Source organism: Haliaeetus leucocephalus, unplaced genomic scaffold (genome assembly GCF_000737465.1).
Source record: "Haliaeetus leucocephalus isolate CR32 unplaced genomic scaffold, Haliaeetus_leucocephalus-4.0 Scaffold840, whole genome shotgun sequence".
NCBI classification, from domain to species: domain Eukaryota; kingdom Metazoa; phylum Chordata; class Aves; order Accipitriformes; family Accipitridae; genus Haliaeetus; species Haliaeetus leucocephalus.
Genome location: NW_010973276.1, coordinates 1,363,384 through 1,389,186, shown reverse-complemented (window position 1 = coordinate 1,389,186; position 25,803 = coordinate 1,363,384). Strand labels below are relative to the sequence as shown.

Sequence of the window (25,803 nt, the reverse complement as noted above, 5' to 3'; positions counted from 1 at the left end):
ACCTCAGTAAAAATACTTGTAAGGAGAAACTATATTACTAATGATGCAGTGGTACTATTATATGTTGGACTTCCAGATTTCCTTCGCATTTGAAAATGGGTCTAAGCGGGCTTAGTTATTTACTGACTGCAGCAAGCTCAGGTCTTTGTTGGCTTTGTGAGGCTTCCCTGTGTGTGTGCGCTGGTGCATTTGTGCAGATTGAGAAGACAAAGGAGAAGGTAGAAATGAAAGCTGGATGGGATGAGGGGACATGATAAATACAGTGCAGAAAGCAAGGTGAGAACAGGCTGAGAGAGGGATTTGAAAAGGGGGAATAGGGAGTGATGACAAGAAGGAAGAGGAGAAAGCCAACAAGAATAAATGGAAGCTGACTGTCCAGTGTGGAAACGGGATGCTCAAAGTGCAGAGAGCAGGAAGGCGGTGAGGGTCAGTGCAAAAAGTTGGCAGTCAAAGGCAGTGGTAATTTACTTGCTGAGTATCTAGCATTTTCTTGAAATAATTATTAGCATTTGAATAGGTTTTGGACATGCCAGGAGCCATCAGGAGCTTAGTGTGCTGGGTGCAGGATACACACATAGCAGAAGGATGATGCCTGCCCTGATGACAAAGAGGAGGAAAAAAAGGAATACAGCTTTATTTTACAGACTGGGGATCTGAGGCAGATAATGTTTATGACTTGCCCAGGATGATACAGGAAGTGTTGGCAGAGTTAAATACTGAACTCTTGCTCTCCTCAGGCCAGTCTCTGTAAAGCTGCCATTTCATTCTTGTTTTGTTTTTCTGTTCTCCTTTTCCTGCTTCAGCTTATAGGTGAATATATTAGTGAGTGTAACTGTGCATTCTTAATGTAGGGATGATTCTTCAATGCTTGCAATAAGGCCAAATGTTTTTTTTTTTTTCTTCAAGCTGTGGTGTGCATGTGTGCATCTGTACAGTAGATAATATCCCACAAATCTGAGCTCTTATTGATTTATAAGAAAAAATAATGTGCTTTCATGATAAATAATTAAAAGCTCCTTTAAGAGACAGTAGTAAGAAGGCCAGTGGGAAGTAGCTTCTTGATCTAGTTCCAACAGTAAGAGTATGTATACATATACATACCATTGTGTCTTTCTTTACCCTTTCCATTTCCTAGGTGCAAGATGCTTTCAGAAGAACTCCTGCATAATTTAGTATAACAAACCTGCGGGGACAAAATCTATACATCTTAGAAATTAATAGCAGAACTTCTAGGAAATGTCAAGATCAATGCTGTTTATTTTATTCTCCTCCGTAACTTCTAGTTTCTGCATACGCCCGCATCTGTTGCGGTTGTGCTCCCGGCTGCCTGTGCTGACTCGGGCTGCCCAGTGGACTGACTGTCCCTTGGGCTCCGGTGGCTCTCCTACGGGCTGTGCGGTTCCAGATCCAGTCATACACCCAGCGGAAGTTTAATTTCTTCTGATAGGTATGCTTATCCTTGGAGTCACAGAATATTACTGATCTGTTATGGGGGCGAAGCAGCAGGAGTGGCTATTGCTGTGGGCAGTGTTGTGTGGTTCTGGCTGGACAGATCCTGGCTCTGGGGTGAGCTCCCTCTCTTAGGGACCTCCTGGGTTGCTGCTTCTGGGGTCGCTCGCTGGAGAGGGAGGATTGCAGATGAGTGGTGTTCTTGCCATACACACGTCCTTTTCTGTGTTAAGAAGAACATAATGTGTTCTCTTCTTAGTTTTTCAGAAGGCATGTTTTCAAGTAGACATTTTCCGCCTGTACCGACCTTGGCACCGCAACTGTTGTCTGCGTCCTGTCAGACTGCGTGCCACCATGCATGCTTGTAGACAGTGAGAGCTTTTTAATTACAGAATGTGTTTTAACCTTGCAGGTTTCTTTTCAGTGGATTTCTTTGATCAAGTTGGAAAGACCAGGATGCTGGCTATAGTCACTAGAGCTTCAAGATGCAGCGTAAAGCTCCTTTTAGCAGATTCTTCAGCTCATGCTTGTAATAAACCCCTTTTCTGGGGAGCTGGAAGAGCCAACCAGGTTAGAGCAACCTGCGCTGTTCACGAAGTTTATAGTTTGATGACGATGCAGATAGATAGTCATCTTTCTGCCTGCTGCTGGGCAGGCAGCGCGCTCTGAGCTGCTTCACAAGCCTGGTGTTTTTGTTCCACTCTTTCTTTAAGGGCAGCTTCTCCTGTGGGGCTGCAAGAGATGAGCCCGCTGAGCGCCCGTGGCCCTGCTGCAGCACCCTGCTGCCCACAGCCCTCAGCATCAGCATGGGCTGGTACTGTTTGTGTTGCCAGGGATGGAGATGCTTGTTTTATTTGCAATAAAAAACTCTCCCAAAACTTCTTTACTGTGTCACTGCTATGTTAGCTCTCTCTGCCTGGCCTTGGTGCAGGTGCTGCTGTGCCCCGGGTCATGGGGCAAGGGGCTGCACTGTTCTCCCAGGTACCTGCTTAAATTTGGCCCCGATTAAACCAGCAAAGAGGTATCCAGAGTCCAAACTGTATTTCTCACAACATTTTAAGCCTGACTTTTGATTTCCCCTAAATATACTTGTCGTGTTACTTCAGTTGACTTCTGGTATGTGGACAGCAAACTGAGAGTTTCTGAAATTTTTGTTGTTTGCTATTTTCTTCCTCTCTGAAATAAAAAATATATGGACAGAAGGTTTTGCTATAGTACAGTTGGATATGCTTTTGTTTCTGAAGTCTCCCTGGATTTCATTTTTAGCCAGCTTTTGTTTCTGCTTATTTTGAGTGTTGCTATTAAGGTAGATCATGCTGTGAACTGAGATGAACTTATGCAAGAAGTCCACTTCTCACATAAGTGCATTGTTTGCGCTGAAAGCATATTTGGATATGAAAAGCTTTTTAGAAATGGCTACTTTTCTGTGAAATGCATCTTTTAATTCCAGATTGCTTATGTGTAGGGCAACTAATGATTCAATATACAAAGGCAGAGAAGGAGGCTTCCTTCCTGTTTGTGGAATGTGCTAGGCTGCGTTTTAAAATTTTCCATTCTTCTGGAGGATATATGGATTCTGCTCCATTTCTTTTGAACTCAGCAGGATTTTTACCTTTAACTTTCATGTGAGCATTAGAAGTTGATTATTCTGAGTAGTCATAATCCACTCCATGTAATTTGTTCCTATTTATTCATATGGATAGAGAGACATGATTTTGAAGGGGTGGAAGTCTGTTGTTTAGAAGCTGGAATGCAGTGTGGACTCCCGTAGCCTGTGATCATTTTACAGATTTGTTCAGATTCTGTAGCTGCAAAAACATTTTGTTCTTTTGACATGTTATCCATCAGACCAGAAGTACTGGATGTCAAGGGAGAGGAGGAGAAGCGCTGGAGTGATTTGTGCGTTACACAATCAGAGTGTTTTCCTGGACACTTCAGTCATACGTTAAATTTTTCATTATCTTCTCCCATTGTCTAGACTAAGATATGTTTATGTAATTTCTTGCAGTGCACTTGTTAGAGCAGAGGAAAGCTTTCTTGATGTCATTATTATTAAAAAGGCTTATTATGTTACTAATGGTCTAGCGGTCAGTGGGAACGGGGCGTTGCCGACGAGTGCTCCAAGGGCAGGCACTGTGATGGGCAGCGCTGGTGGCCTCGGGTCAACCAGGAGGCCGCAGAGAAGGAAGTTTGTGGTCTCTGGTGATGCATACCATGTTCATTTGTAAGTGGTCCTCCTGTAAGCATGGAGACAAGGGGGAAGGTCTGGTTGGGAGAAGAGGGGTGCAGAGGGAAGGAGCCCATGGGCGGGTGGAGCTGCAGGGCTCTCCTAAACCTTCCTGGGCTGATGGCTGTCGTGTGCCTCTGGCCATCCCCCCAGTCCGACCGCTCTGCTCCACGGCCGAGCGCTGCCGGGGGAAGCTGTACGGCTTTTGCTGCCCGTGTTCACCAGTACGTGCCGGCATCAGTACAACCGGTGGTGTTTTGCCATCAGTGTGCTAACATTTTATGGATTTAAGAGAAGAATTAAGTTTTATGGTCACCATTTTAAACACGTTAAGCTAGGATGTATATTTTTAAAAATCTGCCCATAGAACAGGCAGCCAAACTTGGCAATTCTGTCAATTATGTGATAAATTTTATTTTAGTACCTTGCTTTTCCCAAGTACAGAACATGATCTCTATTTACTGCTTCCTCTTCGTTTGAAATCAGTATTTTATTTAGGTTGTTAAAACACACAGAGAGTAGACCTAGTTTTTAATGAACAAATAAAAAGACTAGCAAGTTCTTCACTGAATAATTTATAATCTCAAACCTGATTAACAACATTTAGCCCTCCCAATTCTTGTTTAACTTGACGTGGTGGTTAGCCTCTGGAGTTCTCGCTTTGGATCACAGTGTTCGTAGATCTGTGTTCCATGCGAGGCTTTGAGACACACATAAAAACTATTAATAGAATAATCTCCTAGATTGGGGTTTAGGGCCTTCAAGCTAATTTCTTGGCTTTCATTACAGACTTTTTTCTGGTCAAGTCATTCAGACTTCATGCCTCAGGTCCTCATCTGAGGAGGAGGAGCACAAATACTTTCCTCCCTCAAAGACGATGGAAGAGATATTTGTTAATATTTGTGAGGTTTTTCAGAAGCTCTGGTGATGGGGTCCTTGTAAGCACATGAGAGTGGATGGTCTCAGCCCTTTGCAGGACTGCCTGTGAGGTCTGCAGCTTTTTTGGGCAGGGCTCTGCTGCTGATGGCGACCCAAAACTGCACAAGTACCTGTTCATTTTTTTCCTGAAGTAGTTCAGAGTCCAAATTTTACAAGGATTAGGTGCTCAGTCTTCTGCAGAGATGTGAGTGATATTTAACCATCTTGTTTAGGGCATGAGTACTTTGTACAGGGTATTTGTGGTTATTTTTATAAAAATAAGTAGTACCTATGAAAATATCAATTTAAAAATTGGAAACAGAAAAAGTCAAGTGGAATTTTTACTTAATCCTGTGACAGTATAGTTGTTTTAACAGGGCACGGTACTGCTGGGCTACACATATTTTAAAATTTATGTACTTGTATTGTTGCCCGTATGAAATTTTTATAGGCATTATATTAAAATGAATATTGAGGTTACTTGACAAATAAAGGAAATCTTTGTTAATGTGGTTTAAATGAGTGATTGTGACATTATAAATTAGGCAAAGTAGATGTTAAGTGCACTGCAGCCAAGCTAGGGGCCTAATGGAGCTTATATTGGCTCATTTTCTCAATGATATATGGCAATTGCAGTGTTAACAGCCTGATGTAGCTTTGATTGACTTGTACATTTATTTCACAAGGTGCAGGCTAGAACCTGATGCAAGAGCAAAGAAACAAAGCGATGACCAGAATGTGCCCTGGGAAGTGCTGTGACCCCAGGGCTCAGCTCGCCCCAGGCAAGGCCAGTCTAGGGCCCCACCTGATATTGCCTGTGTGCTTCTGCCTGCGGTCTCTGTTTTTGAGGAAAAACACCCAGCCTTTGGTGCTCCAGCTCCCGGTGGCAGCCCCGTGCTACCCTTCCATTCAACCCGCAGATATCTAAATGGGATAACCCTGCCCTGGGCAAACCCAGGGAAAGCCTGGGAGCTCTCCTTGAAACTTCTGCTCTTGCTTCTGTAGTGGCATACAGCAAAGGGAACTATGTGCACTCACTGATGGCTTTTTTTTCCAATTCATGCTCAGTTGTGGCATTTTCAAACCTTACTAGATCAGTATGGATTCTTGAAGGGGAATTCTAGCAACATCACACTGTGTGGTGTAGGCTATTGATAGAGAATCATAGAACTGCTTAGGTTGGAAAAGACCTTCAGGATCATCGAGGCCAACCATAAACCTAACACTGCCAAGTCCACCACTAAACCATGTCCCTGAGTGCCACATCTACACGTCTTTTAAATACCTCCAGGAATAGTGCCTCAACCACTTCCCTGGGCAGCCTGTTCTAATGCTTGATGACTCTTTTGATGAAGAAATTTTTCCTAATACCCAATCTAAACCTCCCCTGATGCAACTTGAGGCTGTTCCCTCTTGTCCTATCGCTTGTTACTTGGGAGAAGAGGCTGACACCTGCCTTGCTACAGCCTCCTTTCAGGCAGTTGTAAGGAGCAGTAAGGTCCCCTCAGCATCCATTTCTCCAGGCTAAACAGTTTCCTCAGCTGCTCCTCATAGGACTTGTGCTCCAGGCCCCTCACCAGCTTGGTTGCCCTTCTCTGGACATGTTCAAGCACCTCAATGTCTTTCCCGTAGCGAGGGGCCCAAAACTGAACACAGGACTCGAGGTGCGGCCTCACCAGTGCCGAGTACAGGGGAACAATCACTTCCCTGCTCCTGCTGGCCACGCTATTTCTGATGCAGGCCAGGATGCCGTTGGCCTTCTTGGCCACCTGGGCACACTGCTGGCTCATATTCAGCCGGCTGTCAACCAACACCCCCAGGTCCTTTTCCACCAGGCAGCTTTCCAGCCACTCTTCCCCAGGCCTGTAGCGCTGCATGGGGTTGCTGTGACCCAAGTGCAGGACCTGGCACTCGGCCTTGTTGAACTGCAATACAGCTGCCCTGGGCCCATCGATCCAGCCTGTCCAGATCCCTCCATAGAACCTTCCTACCCTCCAGCAGATCAACACTCCTGCCCAACTTGGTGTCGTCTGCAAACGTACTGAGGATGCAATCGATCCCCTTGTCCAGATCATTGATAAAGATATTAAACAGAACTGTGTTAAGCTTGAAGTGTAAAAGTTACCTACACTGAATAAGTACTAATAGTGCTAATATTCTACACTGGACAGTATTAATATTTACAGTGGCGGAAAAGTGATGCTTCTTGTGTACCTCAAGCTCTAAGAACCTGTAAAAAAAACCCCACAACTTTAAAAAAATCACAGTATTGAGTCTGCAAGGCTAATTTCAGGCTAGTAAGGTGATGTCTGGAAAGGTATTTATAGGTGAAGACTGAATTTTCATAAAATAATTTGCAATGTTGAATTCTGTGAATTCAGTGATCTCTCTGTGTTTGTGACTTGCCTACAGGCCAGTTGCTGTTAGTGGCTGTAGTCCTCTGAACTCCCATGATCTTTAGATAGAGCAGCAGACTGCCTGTCATGCTGTGAGTTGTTGCAATAGATGGGCAGTGGTATCTCATTTTGCATGAGTCTTTTACGTTGATGGTTCATTTTAGTGATCCTTTTCTCCAAAGTATGTTAAAGGTCTGGTTTAAAATAAGCAGTTTCAAGTAACTCTTCCTTTTTTTTTTTCTTTTTTTTTTTTTCTTTCAGTATCCGCAGTGTTATGCAGAAATACCTTGAGGAAAGGGGTGAATTAACCTTTGACAAGATCTTTCATCAGAAAATTGGTAAGTCATATTTCAATAAAATGTTACTCATGTAAATATTTTTAAGATTGGCTTGCCTGCCCCTTCTCTGTAATGACTGATGAAAAATCAGAGTTGTAGATGGTCTGAAGAACACTGGAATATGGACAGGACTTAGTAAAACAAAGATCTTCAATAAAATGAAATGTTGCGAAAGGGAAGAAGATGAAGCAAGGCAACCTGTCAACTTCATGTTGTGGAAAACTACTGGGAAAATAATTAAGTTATTTGGAAACATTGAGGAGAAAATTATATTACTTGGTATGGGCTTGTCAACAATATAATGTGTTGCATCAGTTAAACTTTTTTTTCTCTGCAGGGGTAATAAGCCTTGTTGATAAGGGAGCCGTAGTAGAAAAGATAACCATAAGTATTGTTTTGACTGTCTGACATCATGTTCTTGGCTAGCAACACAGGGAGATGTGGCCTGGGTGAAACTGCTGTGTGCAGGGGGAGAAACTGTTGGGAAAATTGACTTGAGGAACAGTTAATCAGTGCTTCCGTATGAACATGGAAGGATGTATCCGGGGAGTTTACATAAGAGCGTCAGAGATCAGTTACTATGCAGCGTTTTAGTTAACAGTGTGAATGCTGGGATGAAGAACCTCTGTATTCTGCTTGCATGCTGAGAAAGTCTGTAACCACACCGAGGACAAGGACAGAATTAAAAAAGATCGTCATAAAGTAGGGGAGGGGAAAAAATGCAGTGCTTCTCAGTCAAAACAAGTAGTGTCCTCTACACCTGTGCTGGAGTAATTACACAAATACAGTGTGGAGAACCACTGATCAGGTAGACATTTTTAATTGACTTGGCTGTTATAGTGAGCTGTAGGTTGTATTGTCTCAGCTAGATCACACGACTAAATATAAAATCAGGATTGTAGCCAGTGAGGCATGTGAGGTAATCCTCTTTTGGCAGAATACTGTGTCTGTCCTGGCACTGGACTACAAAATATACATGAACCTGCTGGAAAGAGCCCAGAAAAGAGCAGTGGGAATGAGCAGACCTTACGTAGCGGTCTGCTAAATGTGACCTACAAGGAAGTACTGAAATAGGGTGTTATGTAGGCTATGAAAGAGAGAAGTGAGGTTGAACAGTCTTCAAAACCAGAAAAGTTGTTGCAGAAATTGATGAGGTTAGTCAGTTTTCCACAGGTTTAACATGTTAATTAAAAAAAATCTGGACATGAATACAAAATTTTAGTAGTAGGATGGGTAGTAAAGCAGGGGAATGGATTTCATGAGGGGTTTGTGAAATCTTTGTCCAGTAGATTTGAGGAGTGGGTTGGCATACGTCTGCTAAGATAGTACAGCTAGCTGCTCTTGTCTTGCAAAATGGGGACAAAACCATAAAATGGGCTGGGAAGACTCAAGGAGATCAATGGCTCTATTCCTGTCTGAAATACACCGAGACTGTAATTAACAGTGGAAGCAAACGCCCAAGAACAAAGTGCCGCTGCGCCTTGTTTCCCAGGGAAGGTGGTCCAATAGGGGCATCTTTGGGCTGGTTGAGCTTTAGCTGGTCTCCCTTGCTGGCTGGAGCAGAAATGTCGAGCCTTCCTGGTTGCCTGGAAATGTGCAGCTCAGTAGGTACGAGAATATTCTGGAGTGGGAGTTTTAAGTATTGCCAGATTAAAATAAATAGTATTCTTGTAAGTGTATCACAGATTGTAAAAAGCTATTAAATCCATTAATGACAAAGAGGGTTGTGGCAACACCAGTCTAAAGTACGTGTTCATAGAAGTCTCATGGACCTTTCCCTTGTATTACAGTAGTTGAAATGTAGTCTGTATCTTTGTGCATAAAAACTGTGGCTTTTTATTCTGGCCAAAAATATTACACTGTAAATGCATAGGTACCTTGTTTGCTTGTGCTGACATCTTTCAGTATGTGCTTCAGTTTAGATGTCTGTGTTGAATCATTAATATTTTGCTATAGCATGGTAGTTGCAAAATAAGTGGAATTGTAAGCAACCAAACACAAGCCAACTTCGTTTGATTCTGTTTGGTGGCAATGAAATAAAGAAGTCCTCCCCTCCACCCCCCTTTAAAAAAAAAAAGTCAAACAGAACAGCTTATATATAATGGATATTTGTATTTATGTGATTGAATACTTTTCATTAATAGTTGATTCCAAAGAACAGTGAAGAATGTTGCAGTTATTTTGTTAAGTTATAGCAACTATAATTAGGTAAATGTAACCTTGGAAGGATTATATCTTTCTTCCCCCCCCCCATGTTGGTAGCCATCAGATCTGGAATTTTAGACCCCAGAGTTTCACTAACCTATTAGTTTCTTGCCCAGATCTTGAGATGCGTAGTTCACAGATGTGCGGTGAGGTTTTATCCTCCTCTTGCCTTGGTACAGTCATAGCAGTACTTGCCCTCTGTTACCCGGAAATGAGGTCTTCTTCTGTGACCACTTTGCTGGAGTTTCAGTTACTTCTGAAGCTAGTTTCTTCTGAAGTAGGATTTAGAATGGAAGAAAAAAAAAAAGATTAAAGATAAAACATGACCGTTTTTAACAGAAGACTTTGCATTGCACTAGAAAATACTGTATTTCCTTACTGTGGTTGTTCATTTAAATTTTATTGCGTTTTCTAGCTCGTTCTTTGCCATTAAATTAGTTCTGTTTCCAGACATCAGCATAATTGCTTGTGGTAAAGTACCTTCAATTTTAGGCAAGCATTATGCAAAAGGCTGTGAAAATAAATATGGTGAGGTAGTTAAAAGTCTAATCACCTCTTTGCTCCTGTTGTTATCTCTTTGTATGGTGGGGGTGCGGAGAGACTGCAGCTAAGGCTGGACCTGTGTGTGCAGGTCTGGGGCGGATGCCCCATGGAACACAGCTCCTACTCACAGGAGTTTAAATCAACCCCAGTCAAATGAGTCTCTGATGATGAGCTGTAATTCTGCTGGTTCATCCCCTTGCTGCTGGCTCTTCCTGTGCCTTTATTTTCTCAGTTAAAGAGCTGTCTAGTATAGAGTGCTTTATCCTTATATACTAACTATACAACTGCATCAAGCTACCTATTTGTTCCTTTGGCAAGTGATGTGGACAAGGACTGTAAGGTTTGTTCGGGTTTTTTTTTCCAGACCACAATTCTTTCTTACAGCTCCAGGTCATTGTTTTTTTCTGTTTTTCAGTATCCTTCTTTCAAATGTAAAAACCAGGGCTTTGATCAGTTGTCTGATACAAGTCTTTCCAATGTCGTATATGGAGTTGTTCCTGTTGGATGTTTTCCTATGAGTACGTCTAATGGTGCTGGTCTTATCAGCTGCAAGTATTTATCCTTAATGAGGCCTTAAATCCTTTTAGGATCAGTGCTTTCCACATCCCACTGTAAAAGATTGGCTCAAATTCCCTCCCTGCCACCTCCACTGGGTGTGCAGCTGCAGGGAATTGCAGGGGCAGCTTGGGCTCGGAAACCAAAACCTTTGCTCTGCCCTTTAGGAATAAGAGCAGGAAAGTCCGTCAGCGAGCAGCATGGCAGCAGCCTGTCTGGGGATGAAAATGGCCTGGAGGCTTCATAAGAGTTGCATAAAAAAGTGTCTGTCCTCTGTTTACATCTTTTTCTTTGTGAAGGCAAACAGGTTGCTCTCATCTCTTGAAAATGGCACGTCTGTCTGCAGGAGTGATGCTCCAGAATGATCTTGAACTCTCTAAGAATCACCTAATGAGTCAGAGGACATGAAGATAATAGAGCCACCCAGAAAAATGCTCTGGCAGCGCTTAATAGCCCAGCAGCCGGCTGTTCCTACAGAAGCTGCTTCCTCCACAGCAGAAGCTTCATGGGGAAGTACAGCATGTCTCGAAGCGGAGTGCGTAACCACCTTTAGCTAGTTTTCTTTTTACCACATCCTGTTTGCTACAACACCAGATTATGTGTTTGCTTTAGAAAAAGAGACATTTTCTGGTATCCCAATATCTATAATTTACACGTGGAATCCACTCTGCTTCACGACTGTGTTAGGATTGCACGTGGAGTTCTTGTGCTCCCTTGCGCTGCAGAGTGGGCATGCTTGTAAAAAACGCTGTTTTCAGAGGGCAGTTTTGAAATGAGTTGTAATGTGCGTAGCTGCTGGGCGGATTGGGGTCTGCTGCAGCAAGTATAACTGCCAAGTGTTAAAGGGAGTGAATTAGGTCATAATATTACTTTAGAACAGGATTATCGTGGTTATTAAAGTTAAATGCTTTGGAGCAAACTTGTTGCCAGTTATAGTTCGGTGACTCTTACGTCTGACACTGGACTTTCTGACAAATTGCATCTACCTGGTAGGCAGTGAATAAAGTTGGCTTAGAAATTCTGGGATGTGACGGTAAAGCATCCTGCAACTTCAGGTCCTGGCTTAGGTTCGGCCTTGGGTTCTCTGGTGACTGCTTGGAAGCTGGTGGAACATGGCAGTTTGTCTATACTCTTCTCAGTTTCTCTTCTGTTACACAGACCCGTTGGGTTCGGGTCTTTGGGAAAGATGAGAACAGAACATATTTTAGCTGTTTCAGCAGCTGGTCATACTGCAAATATAAGCTTTTCACCTTGCCTAATAAGTAACTTGCGTTTTTTTTCCCCTGACACTGGATCTAATTTCTGTTTTATTTTCTTGAAATGTAACACTTGTAAAAAGAACCAATTAAAAAAACTTGTAGTTGATGTAATGAGTTACAAACATTTTTTTTTTCCTATTTACCATCCACTTTTGTATAGTGAGGAACGATCTTTCTGGGGTGATTCATTTAACTGTCTTTTATATCCTCTTAAATCAGCAGGCTCCAAGTTGGAGGTCTTCCCAGCCAGGGTGAGCATTTTGCCATCTGTATCAGTGCTTCTTCCTACACACGCATGTCTTGTGAGGGGCTCTCTTGCTTCTTTTCTGGTAGTTTTTTAGCTGAGTTTCCAGAGCAAATGAGCGTTTTGTCTATTTTGTAGTTCCTTCTGCACAGACAACCTGCAACTGTGGGGAGGGACTTTTCTGCCTGCCCTCTGCAGTTAGAGGGAAATGTGCTCCTGACCGTTCTGGCTGCTGTTTCCTCCAGCTTTGTCAGGGACAACGTTCTGTTGAAAAAAAACCAACCCCAAATCTAGGGTGAGAACAGCTAAAGAGTTTTTTTTAGGGCAATGAATCATGCTTTCTGTTGCTTGGTTCTCTAGATTTGGACCCATTATTTTTCATTATTTCAGAATTTTGATGCTAATCATTAGATGGATCTTGAGTTAAAATCAGTTGAGAAAAACATTCTTGCTCTTCCTCTTTCTGTTGCCAGTGTGGTAGCACTGCACTCCCCGAGATACCTAAAAATAACAGGCTGGGAAAAGTACCTCCCTAGAGCATTATTTAAGCTATTGTTTAATTTAAGCATAAGATCTATGTGCTGTTGGCATTCTGAACTAATTAAATAGTCCTCTGAGGAAATAACAATGAAAGCAATAAAATTTGGTTGGGAGTAAAGAAAAGCACCTGGGGTTTTGGCTATTAAATGAGCAGGGGATGACAAAATTAGTAGATCTTGCTTCTAGTCATTTCTAGCCACTTGAGACGACTCTGGAGCTGCAGGGTTGCCTGCACCATCAGGGAAGGACGTCTGAGCGGAGGGGGGGGTGGTGCCAGCGGCATGTCCCCCTCCCCATGCTCCAAAGGAGGACAGTGGTGAGTAGGAGGGGCTGCACAAAAACCCATGCTAAGTGTCTTTGAAAACTGAGAGTATTTTTAGAGCCAAAGTCACCTAGGGGCGTACATTAGCTACTGATCTAAGACTTTAATGATTGAAAGTGTCACAGCCTTGGACTTCTTTCTTAAGAGCATTCATGAGACTTGTAGCACCGCGATAATTTTACTCTGTTCTGGTATGTTGATGTTAAATAATGTGCAGCCATATGATAGGGAAAATAGTTACTTGCTGGGCAGGTTTTCTGTAAAAGCAAGAGGGCAGGTTGTTCAAGTGGTTTTATTCTGGGGTTCCTTTTCTGACCTGGGGAAGACAGCCACCATGCAGAAGTAGACACCAACAAAATTAGGAAGTAACTATATGAAAAAAGAATTATATTTAAAAGACTGTTAGAAGACTGATCTTCTTCTTTCTCATGTTACTTCTTATTTTCAATTCAAGTTTAGACTAAAGCTTGGATTGTGGATAGTCTGCAGGAGGCCTTCATGAATCTGTTGAACCCATGCTTTCCTTGCACGGTTCGTATGATCAGTTAAAAACAACACAAAACCCAAACCACAAGTAGATGTCGGAAACTGTGTGATTGTAAACCGAAACAGAAACTACTGATGTAAGACATTTCACAGTGGAGCTCCACTTGTATCAAACTGGGGTGTGGACAGTGAAAGAGAGAAAATACGCACTCAGAGCCTTCTTATAAAACTCAGTCTGTTTTGCTGTATGCAATTTTTTTTATCAAATTAGTGTTAGGTTTAAGATCTACTTTTTATGTCATAATTTAAATGTTACTGGAAGCTGCATTTCTTTCAATGCATTTCTATTTTGTGGTAAAATAAACGTGTTACTTGCATGAATTACATTGAAGACCATTTAGAGGGATGTTAACAAAGCTTCCTGCTGTAGATTTTATGTGCGTTTTACCTGCAAGCAGTTTTAAGGAGGTGTCTGTCTTGTGTGTCAGGGACAAGTGGTATCCAAAGCCACTATAAAAAATGCATGTATTAATTTTGGGTTTTTTTCTGATCATAAATAATTGAGCATTTCTTTGTTGGGATGCAGCCTGATATGCTCCCATGCCTGTCTTTGTGGAGGGGTTGAAGATACTTGGTTGTGTGATTTCCCAGTGGAGTTGCAGATTAAGTCTGAGCTTTAAAATAGGAAAAATATATATCCTATCGTGTGGAACTTCACATAACGGATAAGGTACACATACTGATATATATTAGCATGTATATACAGTATAGTTCTTGGAAGATTTAAGTCACAGGGAAGAATAGTCTTTATCTCAGCAGAGCAGTGGAATTACACAGTTTTTGGGTTAGATTGTCAGGAATTCCAGGCAGACTGGAAATTTTGAACTCCAGAATTAGTACTGTAGGAGAGAAAATGAGCAAGATAGATAATGGATAAAATATATATATAGATAACAAATGATAAATTATTTGAATGAAATTTTACTTGGATGTTTCCACGTTTAAGTTTTCAGCAAACATACATACCAGACAGTAAACCCCAAGCTGGTCATACACTGCCGGCAGTGACTTTGTTGTGTACATTTCATGGGTTCGTTTGTTTTTCCCCAGGAAGCACGTAAGTAAACTCATTCCTTTCAAACAAGATGGGCCCTCAGTGATTTGTTCAGTCATCCTGCAGCTGCACACCTGAGGCTTCGGCAGCGGTCCCCTGCATCGGCGAGTCTCCGGCCTTTCCTTCCAGCTCTGTCTGCAGCGGCTTTGCTGGTGTGCAGGGAAGATGGCAGCTGGCTGCGTGCAGGTGCGGTGAGGGGAGCTGAGGAGGACGAGAGGGCAGCCAGCCTCAGGCTTTCTGCCTGGGGACTGTCGAGGGACAGCCATTACCAGCATGCCGCTGGTGCTGTGGTGGCTTCCAAAAGGTCTTTGTGCAGGCCCTGCATGTGGGGCAGAGGACAGCTGGGCTCCAGAGTTAGGTCCTACTGCTAGGTGAGCCCTTTGTTAGCCTTTGTGGCTTGCCAGGTCTACTACCAGCTACCAAGGAGGGGGTGCAAAGACAAGTTTGGAAAGCTTCGACCTAAAATGTTATAAACCCATCCTTATTGAGTACAGAGTGACTTCCAGACCAAAGGTGGTGTCTTCTATCTGCTCGTACTCACTTGAGCTTTCTTAGCCCATTTCTGATGTTTATACTTGGGTATAAACAGTGATGGTGTGCAACCTTGATCCCCCCCCCCCCATCAATTTCTCAGTCAATCCAAAACAGTTGCACTCCCATGGAGTCTTTATCAATGTGTCTTGAAACAATTCACAGACCAATTAAGCATCCGAACACCGCTGTGAAATAGGTAAATATTAGTTTTCCATGTCTGTAACGTGGCATAATAAAAACTTTAATGAGATTTACTTGCATAGCTCTGTACTACTAATAAAGCAGATTCTCTGGTCCTGCCAGTTCTACTCATTTATCTCAGTGGGATAACTCATTAGTAACAAGAGAAAAGCTCAGAAACCGGGAGAAGTGTAAGTAGAATCTAAATTACTGAAGCTGTTAAGTCTTCTAACTTTCAGCAGTGCTTTTAAGAGACAGAGCAGTTAGTTAGAAAATCACAGAGCAGAGAAGGTGGAGAGCTCTGGCTATCAATTATCTCATGAATTCATTTGTAGAGCAGAGAACAGACATGGATATTTACTATAAGCCTTTCAGATGCTTTTATTGTTCTATACCAATGTCTGTCCCATAAAAGAACGATGCATAATACAACTTGCAAACCCCCCCAAGGAATTGGTCCAGATTTGTGAGGTTCTTGCTTCAGATCGTCACTTGGTGCACTGTCAGGAGGTGAGTAATGTACACCATCAGACCTCCGAATCTTCAAACTCTGTAGGGGAACAGAGCAATAACCTTATAGGGTAGTTGCTTCTCTCTTTCCTGGCCTCTTTCCACTGACAGCATTTTGTCCAGCCAGTGCCTCTATAATATTCTGCTCTCAAATGTGTGCATGTCTGCGGTGGTTGGATAGGTAGATTCAGAAATATGCAAACCCGTTTCTTAATGTTTCTAGATATTTCTGTTAATTTCTTTGATTGAAAGGGGAAGGAGTCTGAAGAGAAGCAGAACTATTTGTTTCTGAACCTCCAGCTCTCAGCAGCTTTCTTAGAATGAACCAGAGGAAGGCTTTAAAATTCATGTAGGAGAATCGCTGTTGTTTTAGTGGTTTTGTTCCTCTTTAACTAAGTGCTGTATGTATTTACTTACTGAATACTACTGGTTTTGTGTTTTGATTTTAACCACAGTGCAACAGTCTTCCCAGATGCTATTGCAGAACAGTTTGGTTCTTTTCAGTGGTGAAGATACTGAACAGTACTTGCTAAGGTGAATACTGGCATCAGAGACTTGAGAATGCCCTTCTGTTGTGAAATTATTCCATGTCTTCATTAAAGGATCCTGTCACCTCGCTGTCCCCCAAGAAAAAACACACGTAGATCTAGTCCCTTTCTAAGAAGTAGAAATAAACCTCCCAGTGTACTTTGTGTGTTAAATAATTCATAACAGTGAACGGTTCATAGCTTAGAGCATGTCAAAAGAAATACCGTGCTTTTCAATAATAAAGGGACATTGGCTTGCATTATGGAAGTAATTTTAAAAAGTTGTATGATGGAAAATAACAACTGTCATGCCCTTCACAGGGACTGAATATTTGTGACATGGGGCGATACAACAAATAACAACCAACCATCATGACATTTTTAAGCTGCTAATACTTGTTAGCTTGCTAATAGCTTGCTAGTAGCTGCTAATACCACTTGCAAAAGCAGTGGGAGTTTCTTCTACTTAAAAGTGAAAAAAGAACAAAACCTCTTGTGCTGTGTCTTTCTTGATGAACTTCAGCAAAGGAATTTAATCGTGTTCTTTGCAGTAACTGATTGAAATGAAATGCTTCAATTCTGTGTTTAGTTGTCCTTTTAAAAAACAATGTTTTTACATATCTTTGTTTAGTGATATTAGTCCTTCATCTTTTAGAGGTACTTTTTCTTACGTACAACCCCGTTTTTTCTTTCATCTTTGTTATGTTGAATACCTTTGATACTCAACTTTAGTTGACTGGAATTCTGCATGTTAAGGGAGACCAGAGGATGAAAGATACGTGCTAAGTGTGGTTCAGATACAAGTTTTCCCCATTCTTTTCTTTTCGTGGCTTTAAAATATGATTTATTGCATATTCAATATTCAGAGGTGTATTTCATGAGGATATTAAGGTGGTATGTGGTGGGGCTTTTTTTCAGGCAAGGATCCAGTGGCAATTGCAGTGGGTGAAGCACAGACATAACATTTTTTTTAAATGATTTACAGCTGCGTGTTAAAAATAGAGCACATTCTTCTTTTCCTTAGGAATCCTCTTTTCGTTTGAATTGGTGTGCCACCACTTGACATCTTGACAGCTGCTGGTCCTACCCTTTGAAAGTGCTGAACTCCTGGCTGCTGTCAGAGAACGTGGAAGGGTGTCTACCATGTGCCTTCTTGTTTGAAATGCAGACTCTGTAATCCACCTCGAGTATTTTGCTCTGCTCCAAACTGCTCTTCTGGTCTTGAAGCAGAATAATAATTGAATGCTCTCAGTAAGTCAGTATATTAGCTGCTTAGGATCTTCTACCTTGTAAGCCTATATTGAGGTTTGACACAGAATCTGTGAATACTCCTCCATCATGTCTGAAACCTGTGTGCTGGAGGAGCAGTACAGCTCTGTTGCTCCTGTTGCTGCAGGAGTTCAAGGCATGCACAGGTCTAGCATTTGGGAAGATGGCTGACTAAGTTTTAACAAGTGTTAGTGATTTCACTGGGTGAAAAGCTAATGGAAAATATGCCTGGAAATAAAGATTTTCTTTGAAGACACTTGAAACCTTTTAGCCAAAGTTTATTTTTATATAATGATTTATAGACGTCATTAAACAAACTACCTGGCAACTTACAGACTAATTTTGAGCTCAGTTTGATTCTGTTCTAGGGAAATTGTTCTGTGCTCCTCACCATTGTATGCAAGTCCTGACTTGTGAAATATAATTTGTTCTTTTACCCTGATTTTTATGCACAGAGGTATGTTTTAATTTGTTATGATGTATTATTTTTAATGAAAAGTGAATATACATTAGGCTCTATTAGGGAAAATAGGATAAGGACAAATAGCTCATAATTGGAAAGAAAAGTAGTGAAATCTGTGGTGCCTTCTGGGCTGTGAGGATTTTTGTGGCTTTGTACTTAGCCAAAGCTGTGATTCCTACGCAGATGAGTTTTCCCTGGTAGTAGCAAGTCTCTTTGTTCCTGAACAAGGAAATCTGTGGTTGTCTCAATTCTGGAGCTTTTAGGTGGTCTTAATTATCCTGTGCTATGGCAACTGAGTGTGTGTACCATACAGAACAAGATTTTGAACTTGACTGGATATTCTGTAACACCTGCACGCTGGTTCAAATTACAATATTTGTATGGTTTAATAATAGACCTCTACCCCTAACTTTTTATGTCTAAGACCCAGATCTGTTATTCGTACCAATGGTGGGCTCATTACATTCCTTGAGACAAATAAAACAAAATGGAGTAAAACATGAAATGGCACATGGGGAAGAATGGTAGTTTTCCAGCAGAAAAGCCAAGCGTGATCCTCTGTTTATGGTCCTGGCTCCGTGTTGTATGGAGGCTATGGACCGCGCTGGAGAAGGGCTCGTGGGTATCGCACAGTGGATCTGCACCGTCTCATTGAGGGGTAGCAAAGCCTTGCCTCCAGGTGAGAGCTGTTTCATATGGTTAAAACAACCAACAACTGGGTTTAAACAGAAACACACAATAATTTCACCGCGGTGTGTGCTGTTAGGGCGTGCTGTCCCGCGGTTTCCTTGCCAGTTCTGCACAAGAGGCTTTTTTGGGGACGAGGCGTCTGTGATAACACCCCGAATAGATGTCCCTCTGGTTACGCTCTGCTGACTTCTTTATGCTGTTGTCCGAATTCAGCCAAATAAGACAGATAGGAGAGGTCTTGGAGGGACTTAGGACAGAGACCTTGAAGCGCCCTAAATGAGGAAAAATCCTTGTGTCGCAGGCTTTGCAGAGCAGAGCGCCAGCACACGTTCCCCAGCAGCCTGGTACGGGGAAGGTTGTGCTGAAGCTTTGTCTGCCTGGGAGTCGGACCTGTTAGCCGCAGCCGACGGGAAACGAGCCTGGACTGATTCTGGTGCAGATGTCGCTACTTATTTGTTTGTCATTATTCCGTATTTATACACAGCATGTTTAGTCAGGATTTGGAAACAGCTTGATATTTTTGTTTTCTAATTTGCTATTTTGCCTACTAGAAAGAGTCTACATCAGCATTTTGGACCACATTCAGGTTGTGCTGTAAATAGATGCAGCTTCCTTTCAATCAGTGACATTGTGAATACTTATATCAGGGTTAAATGTGTCTATTTTTAGCTCTGCTGTCTTACCTAGTCACTTCTGTTTGTTTTAATAAGATTTTTATTTACTCCTGTTAAAAGGGTATTTGAGTCAGATACTAATAAAATTCCAGTTAGAATTAGATAAGTAGTTTTCTCCAAGGTTTGTTTTATTACAAAGTTACTCATTAATTTTTTTATTATTATTGTTCCGTGCTCTCAGTTAATTGACATTCTCGTGAAGATCAGGATACGGCCTCGTGAATGCAGAAGTGACCTTTAGACGGCAGGAGAAGGCAGAAGGCCAACACTCGCCCCTGTGGCTGGCTGGCAGCGTGGCTCTGGTGAGCGTTGGCAGAGCGGTCCCAGCTGAGTGTGGCTCAACACCTGCCGAACCCACTGGTGGGGCAATGCATCCTGCTTTAGTAACGCTAGTAGCAGGGCAGGAAGATTACAAGTAACTAACTGTAAAATGAGAAGGCGGCTTTAATCCCTGCAAGTGGAAAGGGCAACGTTTCTTTATTAAAACTGTAAGAGAAGGGTTCTACACTGCAGGTTTTATTTCTTTTTTTAAAAAGACTCTGCTAACAAACAGGTGGCTTTTAAATGTGCTGTGTCTTGGCAAAGCAGTGCCCGGTTCAATAGCGCGGTGCAATCCTGTTTTGGGGGGGCTTCAGGTGGACCCTCGCTTGTGCCAGGGTGGGTACAGCCCACGGGCATTGCTCTTGCTGCAGAGCCCGGGGTGGCTGCTAAGAAGCGCTGGGCTTGCATCAAACCAAGGCAACTGGAGAGATGTGAATTCAGAATTTCATAGATGGAGTGTGTGAAATGGATGAACGTGCCAGCTGGGATAGCCTGGGAAGAGCTGCGGGCTCGTGGGGGACAGGCACCTAGCCATGGGTACCCGCCGACCACTTGGTGGGAGAAGGGTGGCGTGGGCAGCATGGAAACCTGGTGTGGAAGTGAGAAGTGGTGTGGAAGGCTTGCTTTGGAGTAATAAAATAGTATAATCCATAATCAGCTTGAAACACGGTGTCAGTGGCCAGGCCAGGTTTGGCAGAAGTGTGTAGGCTGGTCACCAGCTGCGTTTCTGTTCTCTGCCCGAGCCTGGCCGTAAGAAGTGCTGAATTCAGGAAAGAAAAAGCAGGCCTAGTTAATTCAGGGGAGGGGTGGGGGGTTGCCGTTCACTTAAGAGTCAGGATTTCATGCAAAATTTCTGAAATCATGTTAGAAAAATGTAATTATTTGAAATAAATATTGAAGTAAAAATTATGTTCTTTTTTAAAAGAGATGGGTTAGCTTAATTCCTCTCCTTGTCCCCTCCAAGCTTGTGAAATGGACCTTGTCTGGTTGGGGATGAACTCTGGGAATGGCTGGATTACTCGCGCAGGTGGAGGCTTTCTTGCCCGAGTCCCCTGGTACTCGGCTGCTCTCCACATCTCCCCATCCATACCTCGTTGTGAGTATCCAGTTAAGACCGAGCTGCAAACCTCAAGGGTCTTCTTTATCCCTCCTTGAAAGACATTTTGTCTTGGTAATTAGAGTTAGTGCAATTAATGGCATTTGGCAAAATTAGCTGTACAGAATTGTCCATAAAAAGATAATGGGAAAAAATTACTGCCTAGAGACTGGGAAGGAAGAGGCTTGGAGCTAGGTGCTGTCTTGCACTCACATATGTGTATTATTGACACCATCCGTCACTTTGGTGTTACCAGAAAAAGCTTTTAAAAAATATTTTTCTTTTCCCTTAACAACTAGTGATCTGGTTGTTGCAGAAATTACCTAGTATAGAAGAAGAAATCTTTAAAGAAAAAGCTGTCAGCATCTTTATTTCATAAATAATTGCTGGTTCCTTTTATCTGTTACTTAACGCTATCATTTTTTTAATTCCTGCTTTCTGTCCTTGGTTTTATTTTTCGGTGTGTAGTTAACTGCTTATTATGCTTTTCGTCAGTTCTCCTTGAACTTCTTGAGACTACTGTCACTTATTCAATGCTGCATCTGTCAATTAGTTTTGCTGTTATCTGAGAGCTACAGTTTCTGGCTAATAATTTTTCACTCTAAGGACATCAGTAAAAAGATTTCCTTTATGCTGCAGTGGAAGTGCAGAATCTGTTGATACAATGGGAGGTCGAAACAGAAACACTTCCAGTATGGAGAACATTAAGGTCTAATTGGATTTGTTTGAATTCAGGACAGTGCAAAGATTTCAAGTGGGCTGATACCTGAGGACGTGGATTGCATGGTCAGGCAAGCTGCAAATGCAAGATGAGGGAGGGGTAGTATGTTTGCATTTGCAGTTGTGCTGTAAAAGAGCTAATGGTTTAAGGCCAATCATTCAAAAAAAAAAGATAAAAATCAGGGAATAGGACTTCTTAAATGAAGAATTTGCCCACAAAATCTTTTGAATTTTTCTTGATACTTAGGACTTTTAGATCTTTTCAAGCAATACTCTTGACTGGGTGGTGGAGCTCCTGCTTCTGTTTTCCTCCACTGTAAATCTTTAGTGAAGTAATTACGAGTCGCTAAAACCCACTCTCATCACTTGGCAATCTGTTTTTGTTTCTTGGCTTCCCCAAAGATTTTTCCGTAACATCTCTGTCCTCCAGGCTCTGCCAGACTCTCTTACAGTCCCCAGATCCTTCTTCACTCTTTGTCCCTAACCATCAGCCTCTAATCGATCATCCCTGGAAATAAAGCTTTCCTGCAGGCCTCCCATCTTCCTGGCATGGTGGCAACGATTCACCTCCTCCAGCCGCTTCCCAGCGCGGCTGTGGGACGCAGCCACTCTTCAGCCAGCCGACATCGAACCTGCGCAGGGGAGCAGCTCCCTGTCCAGGCAGGGCGAGGAGGGATGCGTTTTGCTGCCTGTCTGACACTACTGTCCTTTTGACAGAGAAAATGCATGAGTTGGCACCCCTTCTCCCTGTTTTCATGAGACAAGTGAAAAAAAGACCCTCATTAATCGTGAGATTGTCAATTAATTAAAAAAAACTCCATCACTCGGCTTATCCTTCCCCAGATACAGCCTGCTGAAGAAGAAGGTTGTGCTGACACCCACAAATTTTTCTCTGATGTCTGCGTTGCTAATTTTAAGAGCAGCGCTCCGGGTTGCCAAATGCTAGCCAAGCATTAGGACGTACTTAAAAACTCTGACAGAATCTGATTCTTGTCGCTCACTTGTAAAACGTCGTAGTCGGGAGGAAGTTCATCCGCTGGGCGCAGCGGGAGGGCAGCAGTACCTGGACCCCTTCGCTGGAGGCTGCTGGCCCAGCTCCCGCGCAGGACGAGCAATTGCTTTGTTCATTGCCACTGCAGAAGCAGTAACGAATTCTGCAGCTGGCTATTCGCTTTCAGTTCTAGAGTATTTTTCCAGTGCTGAAGCCACCAGACAGTATTTCAGTGACGGGTGCAGGCACTGTCCCATAGTGGTTACAAATGTATTCCTGAAGGTATTCAAAATACATAGGTTCCGCTTGTAAGGTATGGATCTGTACTAACAGTCACATGGAAAACTTGTAGGAGGAAATAGCCCAGTACTTATTTGCAGAGCAGTGCAATGTGTCTAGCGTTCTGAACTGTTGCTTGGAAAGCGTATGGTACATAATCCTTCTTATGGTTTGGTTAGAGCATATCTTTTAAAAACTAATACTAGAACCCTTTCTGTCAAGGGAAGTTGGTCCATGTGAAATCCTGGGGTTTTTGATGACTATGTAAGCTGCATGTGTGTATGCAGTATATCTTAATATATGTATGTAAATGCTCCCAGTCCATAGGTTCTTCAAAGGGAAGTTGAAATACCTATTTTTATTTCAACTTAACTGGTGTCAAACAGCATTTCTTAACAGGGAATGTATTTTTTTTCTTCTGAAAAGACAAAGGTGAGCAGTTGATGAAAGCTGATGCTCTTAATTTATGTGTTAAACAGACCCCAAGTGTTAGAATAATATTCTTCTTGGATGCTACTGAACCTTTTCAAGTGTATTTTTTTCCCCTCTTGCAACTTGTAAAAATGACAACAAAAAGAGATCTTAACCATTTTTCTGGCTACGAGAGAATTTCCGTGTGACCTCCTGCTGTAACAAAGACGGCCGTACCCAGGGTGAGGAGCGGGACCAGCCCCGGTGCACAGTGCCCACCCGCTGGGGCCGAGGGGATGCCCCATCTCCCACCGTCTTCTCCCCACTGCCCTGCCGTGCATCAGGGTGCTGCGGAGCTGGAAGAACCACTGTACGGTTTTGTCTACAACAGGCTTGCAGATATCTTGGGTGTCCCACTGGTGAATAATTACAACGTTGGTAACTTCATGGAGAAGAGATGTTTCATCCTGTAATTTATTTTACTGCAGTCTTTTTTAATAGTTTTTTTTTTTTTTAATTTTTATCTTACACTTTAAAATGCTACTGTAATAATTCTACTCATCTTCACTGGAACCTGACTAACAGCATTTCCTCAGTATTAGTTGATATGGCTGTAACTTATTATGACTATATTAACCATCTGTAAAAGTTTCTGACTTCTTGTTTCGGATGTCTCTAGTTTTTTGCATAGCGATGCAGTTTAAAAGAGAGACTTGGTGAGAAGTGGGCTGTATAATGCAGGCAGCATAAGCCTGCTATTGTTCCTTGTTCTCTGGTCTTGTGAACCTTTTCTTTCTCCGCGATAATTAAATTAAAAAGTTTGGAAAATATTAAGCAGGGCTAAAATGTTTGGCATGGCATTGTTGAAAATTTGTGTTGGTATATTTTCACACTCCTCCCACAGTTGTCTTTGTGGTGGGTTTTTTTTTGTTGTTGTTTGTGGTTTTTTTTGGTAAAGAGCCAGTAGCTGGGACCACGCCAGGGATTTTTCTTTCACTGCATTCATTGCTGTTTGTGCCACTCTTCAATCTCTTAATTACATGACTGTAATCTCCTTTGGTTCATTGTCCAAATAAAAGTTCAGTCAATTCAGCATTATTTTGCTCGGTGCTGCTGCTTTTTCGATCATGTGTAAAATAAGAGTTAATGAATTAGGTTCAGGTCCATAAGTGGCAGGTTTTGTTCTCAAAACCGGGTTTGTGCCACGTTTACTGCTCAGGCAGTAAATGCAAGAGAAAGTGCTCTCTGGAGGTGCAGTTTGTCAGCGACTTTGGGTGGTTTTGGCTGGGTTTTGGCAGCAGTGGGGACAGTTTGTGACTTGCTCGGGGTGCCTGCTTGGAGAGAGCACTCGTGTCCCTTGCTGTGACAGGGTGACTCTTGGTTCGATGGCTGGCTGGGAACTCTGTCCTTCGTATCTGGCATGGGGATCGCAGGAGCTGCTCCGGTGCTTTGCTCCTGTCTCCTCTGCAGTAAGGGAGGACAACTTACTAAGAATATTTCCAGTAAAATAGCAACTAAGACAAGCCCTTAAAAAAAAAGAGAAAGACAAAAAGCACTCCAATTGCAGATTGCTTTTAAGGAATAGAAAACTTGGGGTTGGTTTCTTTGTTTGTTTTCAAAAAAAGCACATTTGTTTATAAAATATTTCAAGAATGATTCTTTTTGTTGAGAATAATTAGAAAGTTTGGAGAATCTCATAAGAGAATCTCTTAATTAGATTTCTGTCCTTATTTAGCAAACAAACCCCAGTTTCTATGATCTTCAGAATATCATCCTAATCAGCTAAATGAGTCAAGCAAAGTATAGGAGTTGTCTGGTCATAATCCCTTTTCTGGTATTCTGACTGTGAGCAAATAAATCCAGGGCAGCCCAGGAAAACAAGCTCTTCCAATAGGAATTTTAACTTGGAATCCAGATAGAGCTAGGGGGGCTACCAAGAAGCTGATAAGTGTTTTCATTATATAGAAATTAAAGCTTTTGTTTGCCTGATTAGCATTGCTTTGTCCACTGCGACTAATGGTTTTGCTTCTGAGTAGTTGGTGGGGTTTTTTTCCTTATTTAGGTCTTTGATAAAATTATATGATAGTAAGTTGAAAGGACATGTTCATAACTGACAGTTAAATGCTCTCCTGTACACACTACAAAGAAATTACTATGTGGCACATGAAGTGCGTTTTGCATCTTTCTTTAAAGATAGTATACTCTGGAAAACATGAGATGTCGTAGGTGGTTGTATTATTTCTTAGTTGAGCACACAGTGATGTGCTACTTTTTTTGGTAGTATAATTTTGCTGTAAGTTCAAATTACAACTACATTTTAGTTAAAAAAAAAGAGGTCTTTTATATATATGTATATATTGTTTTATTTTTTTTTAAGTTGAAAAGGGGTGTTTTATATCTTGATGTGCTGCCTGCCCTGTTGGGAGGGGAGTCGAGCAGGGGAGCAGGATGGAGTGGGGCCCAGGCAGCGCCAGCCCTCGGGTTAGCTGCTCTGCCTTCTCTTGTTGGCTTTGTTATTTTGGTTTACACTTTTGTGGTCTTA

The 25,803-nt window shown here is 42.2% G+C and overlaps 1 protein-coding gene across 1 annotated transcript in view; it reads left to right on the top strand.

Moving 5' to 3' along the window:
• ADRBK2 (adrenergic, beta, receptor kinase 2) overlaps positions 1 to 25,803 on the top strand; it is a 71,854-nt gene that overhangs the window by 11,442 nt on the left and 34,609 nt on the right. The window contains exon 2 of the mRNA XM_010582049.1: positions 7,252 to 7,328. Coding sequence (XP_010580351.1) covers positions 7,252 to 7,328 — 77 coding nt within the window. The remainder of the gene's footprint in view (positions 1 to 7,251; positions 7,329 to 25,803) is intronic.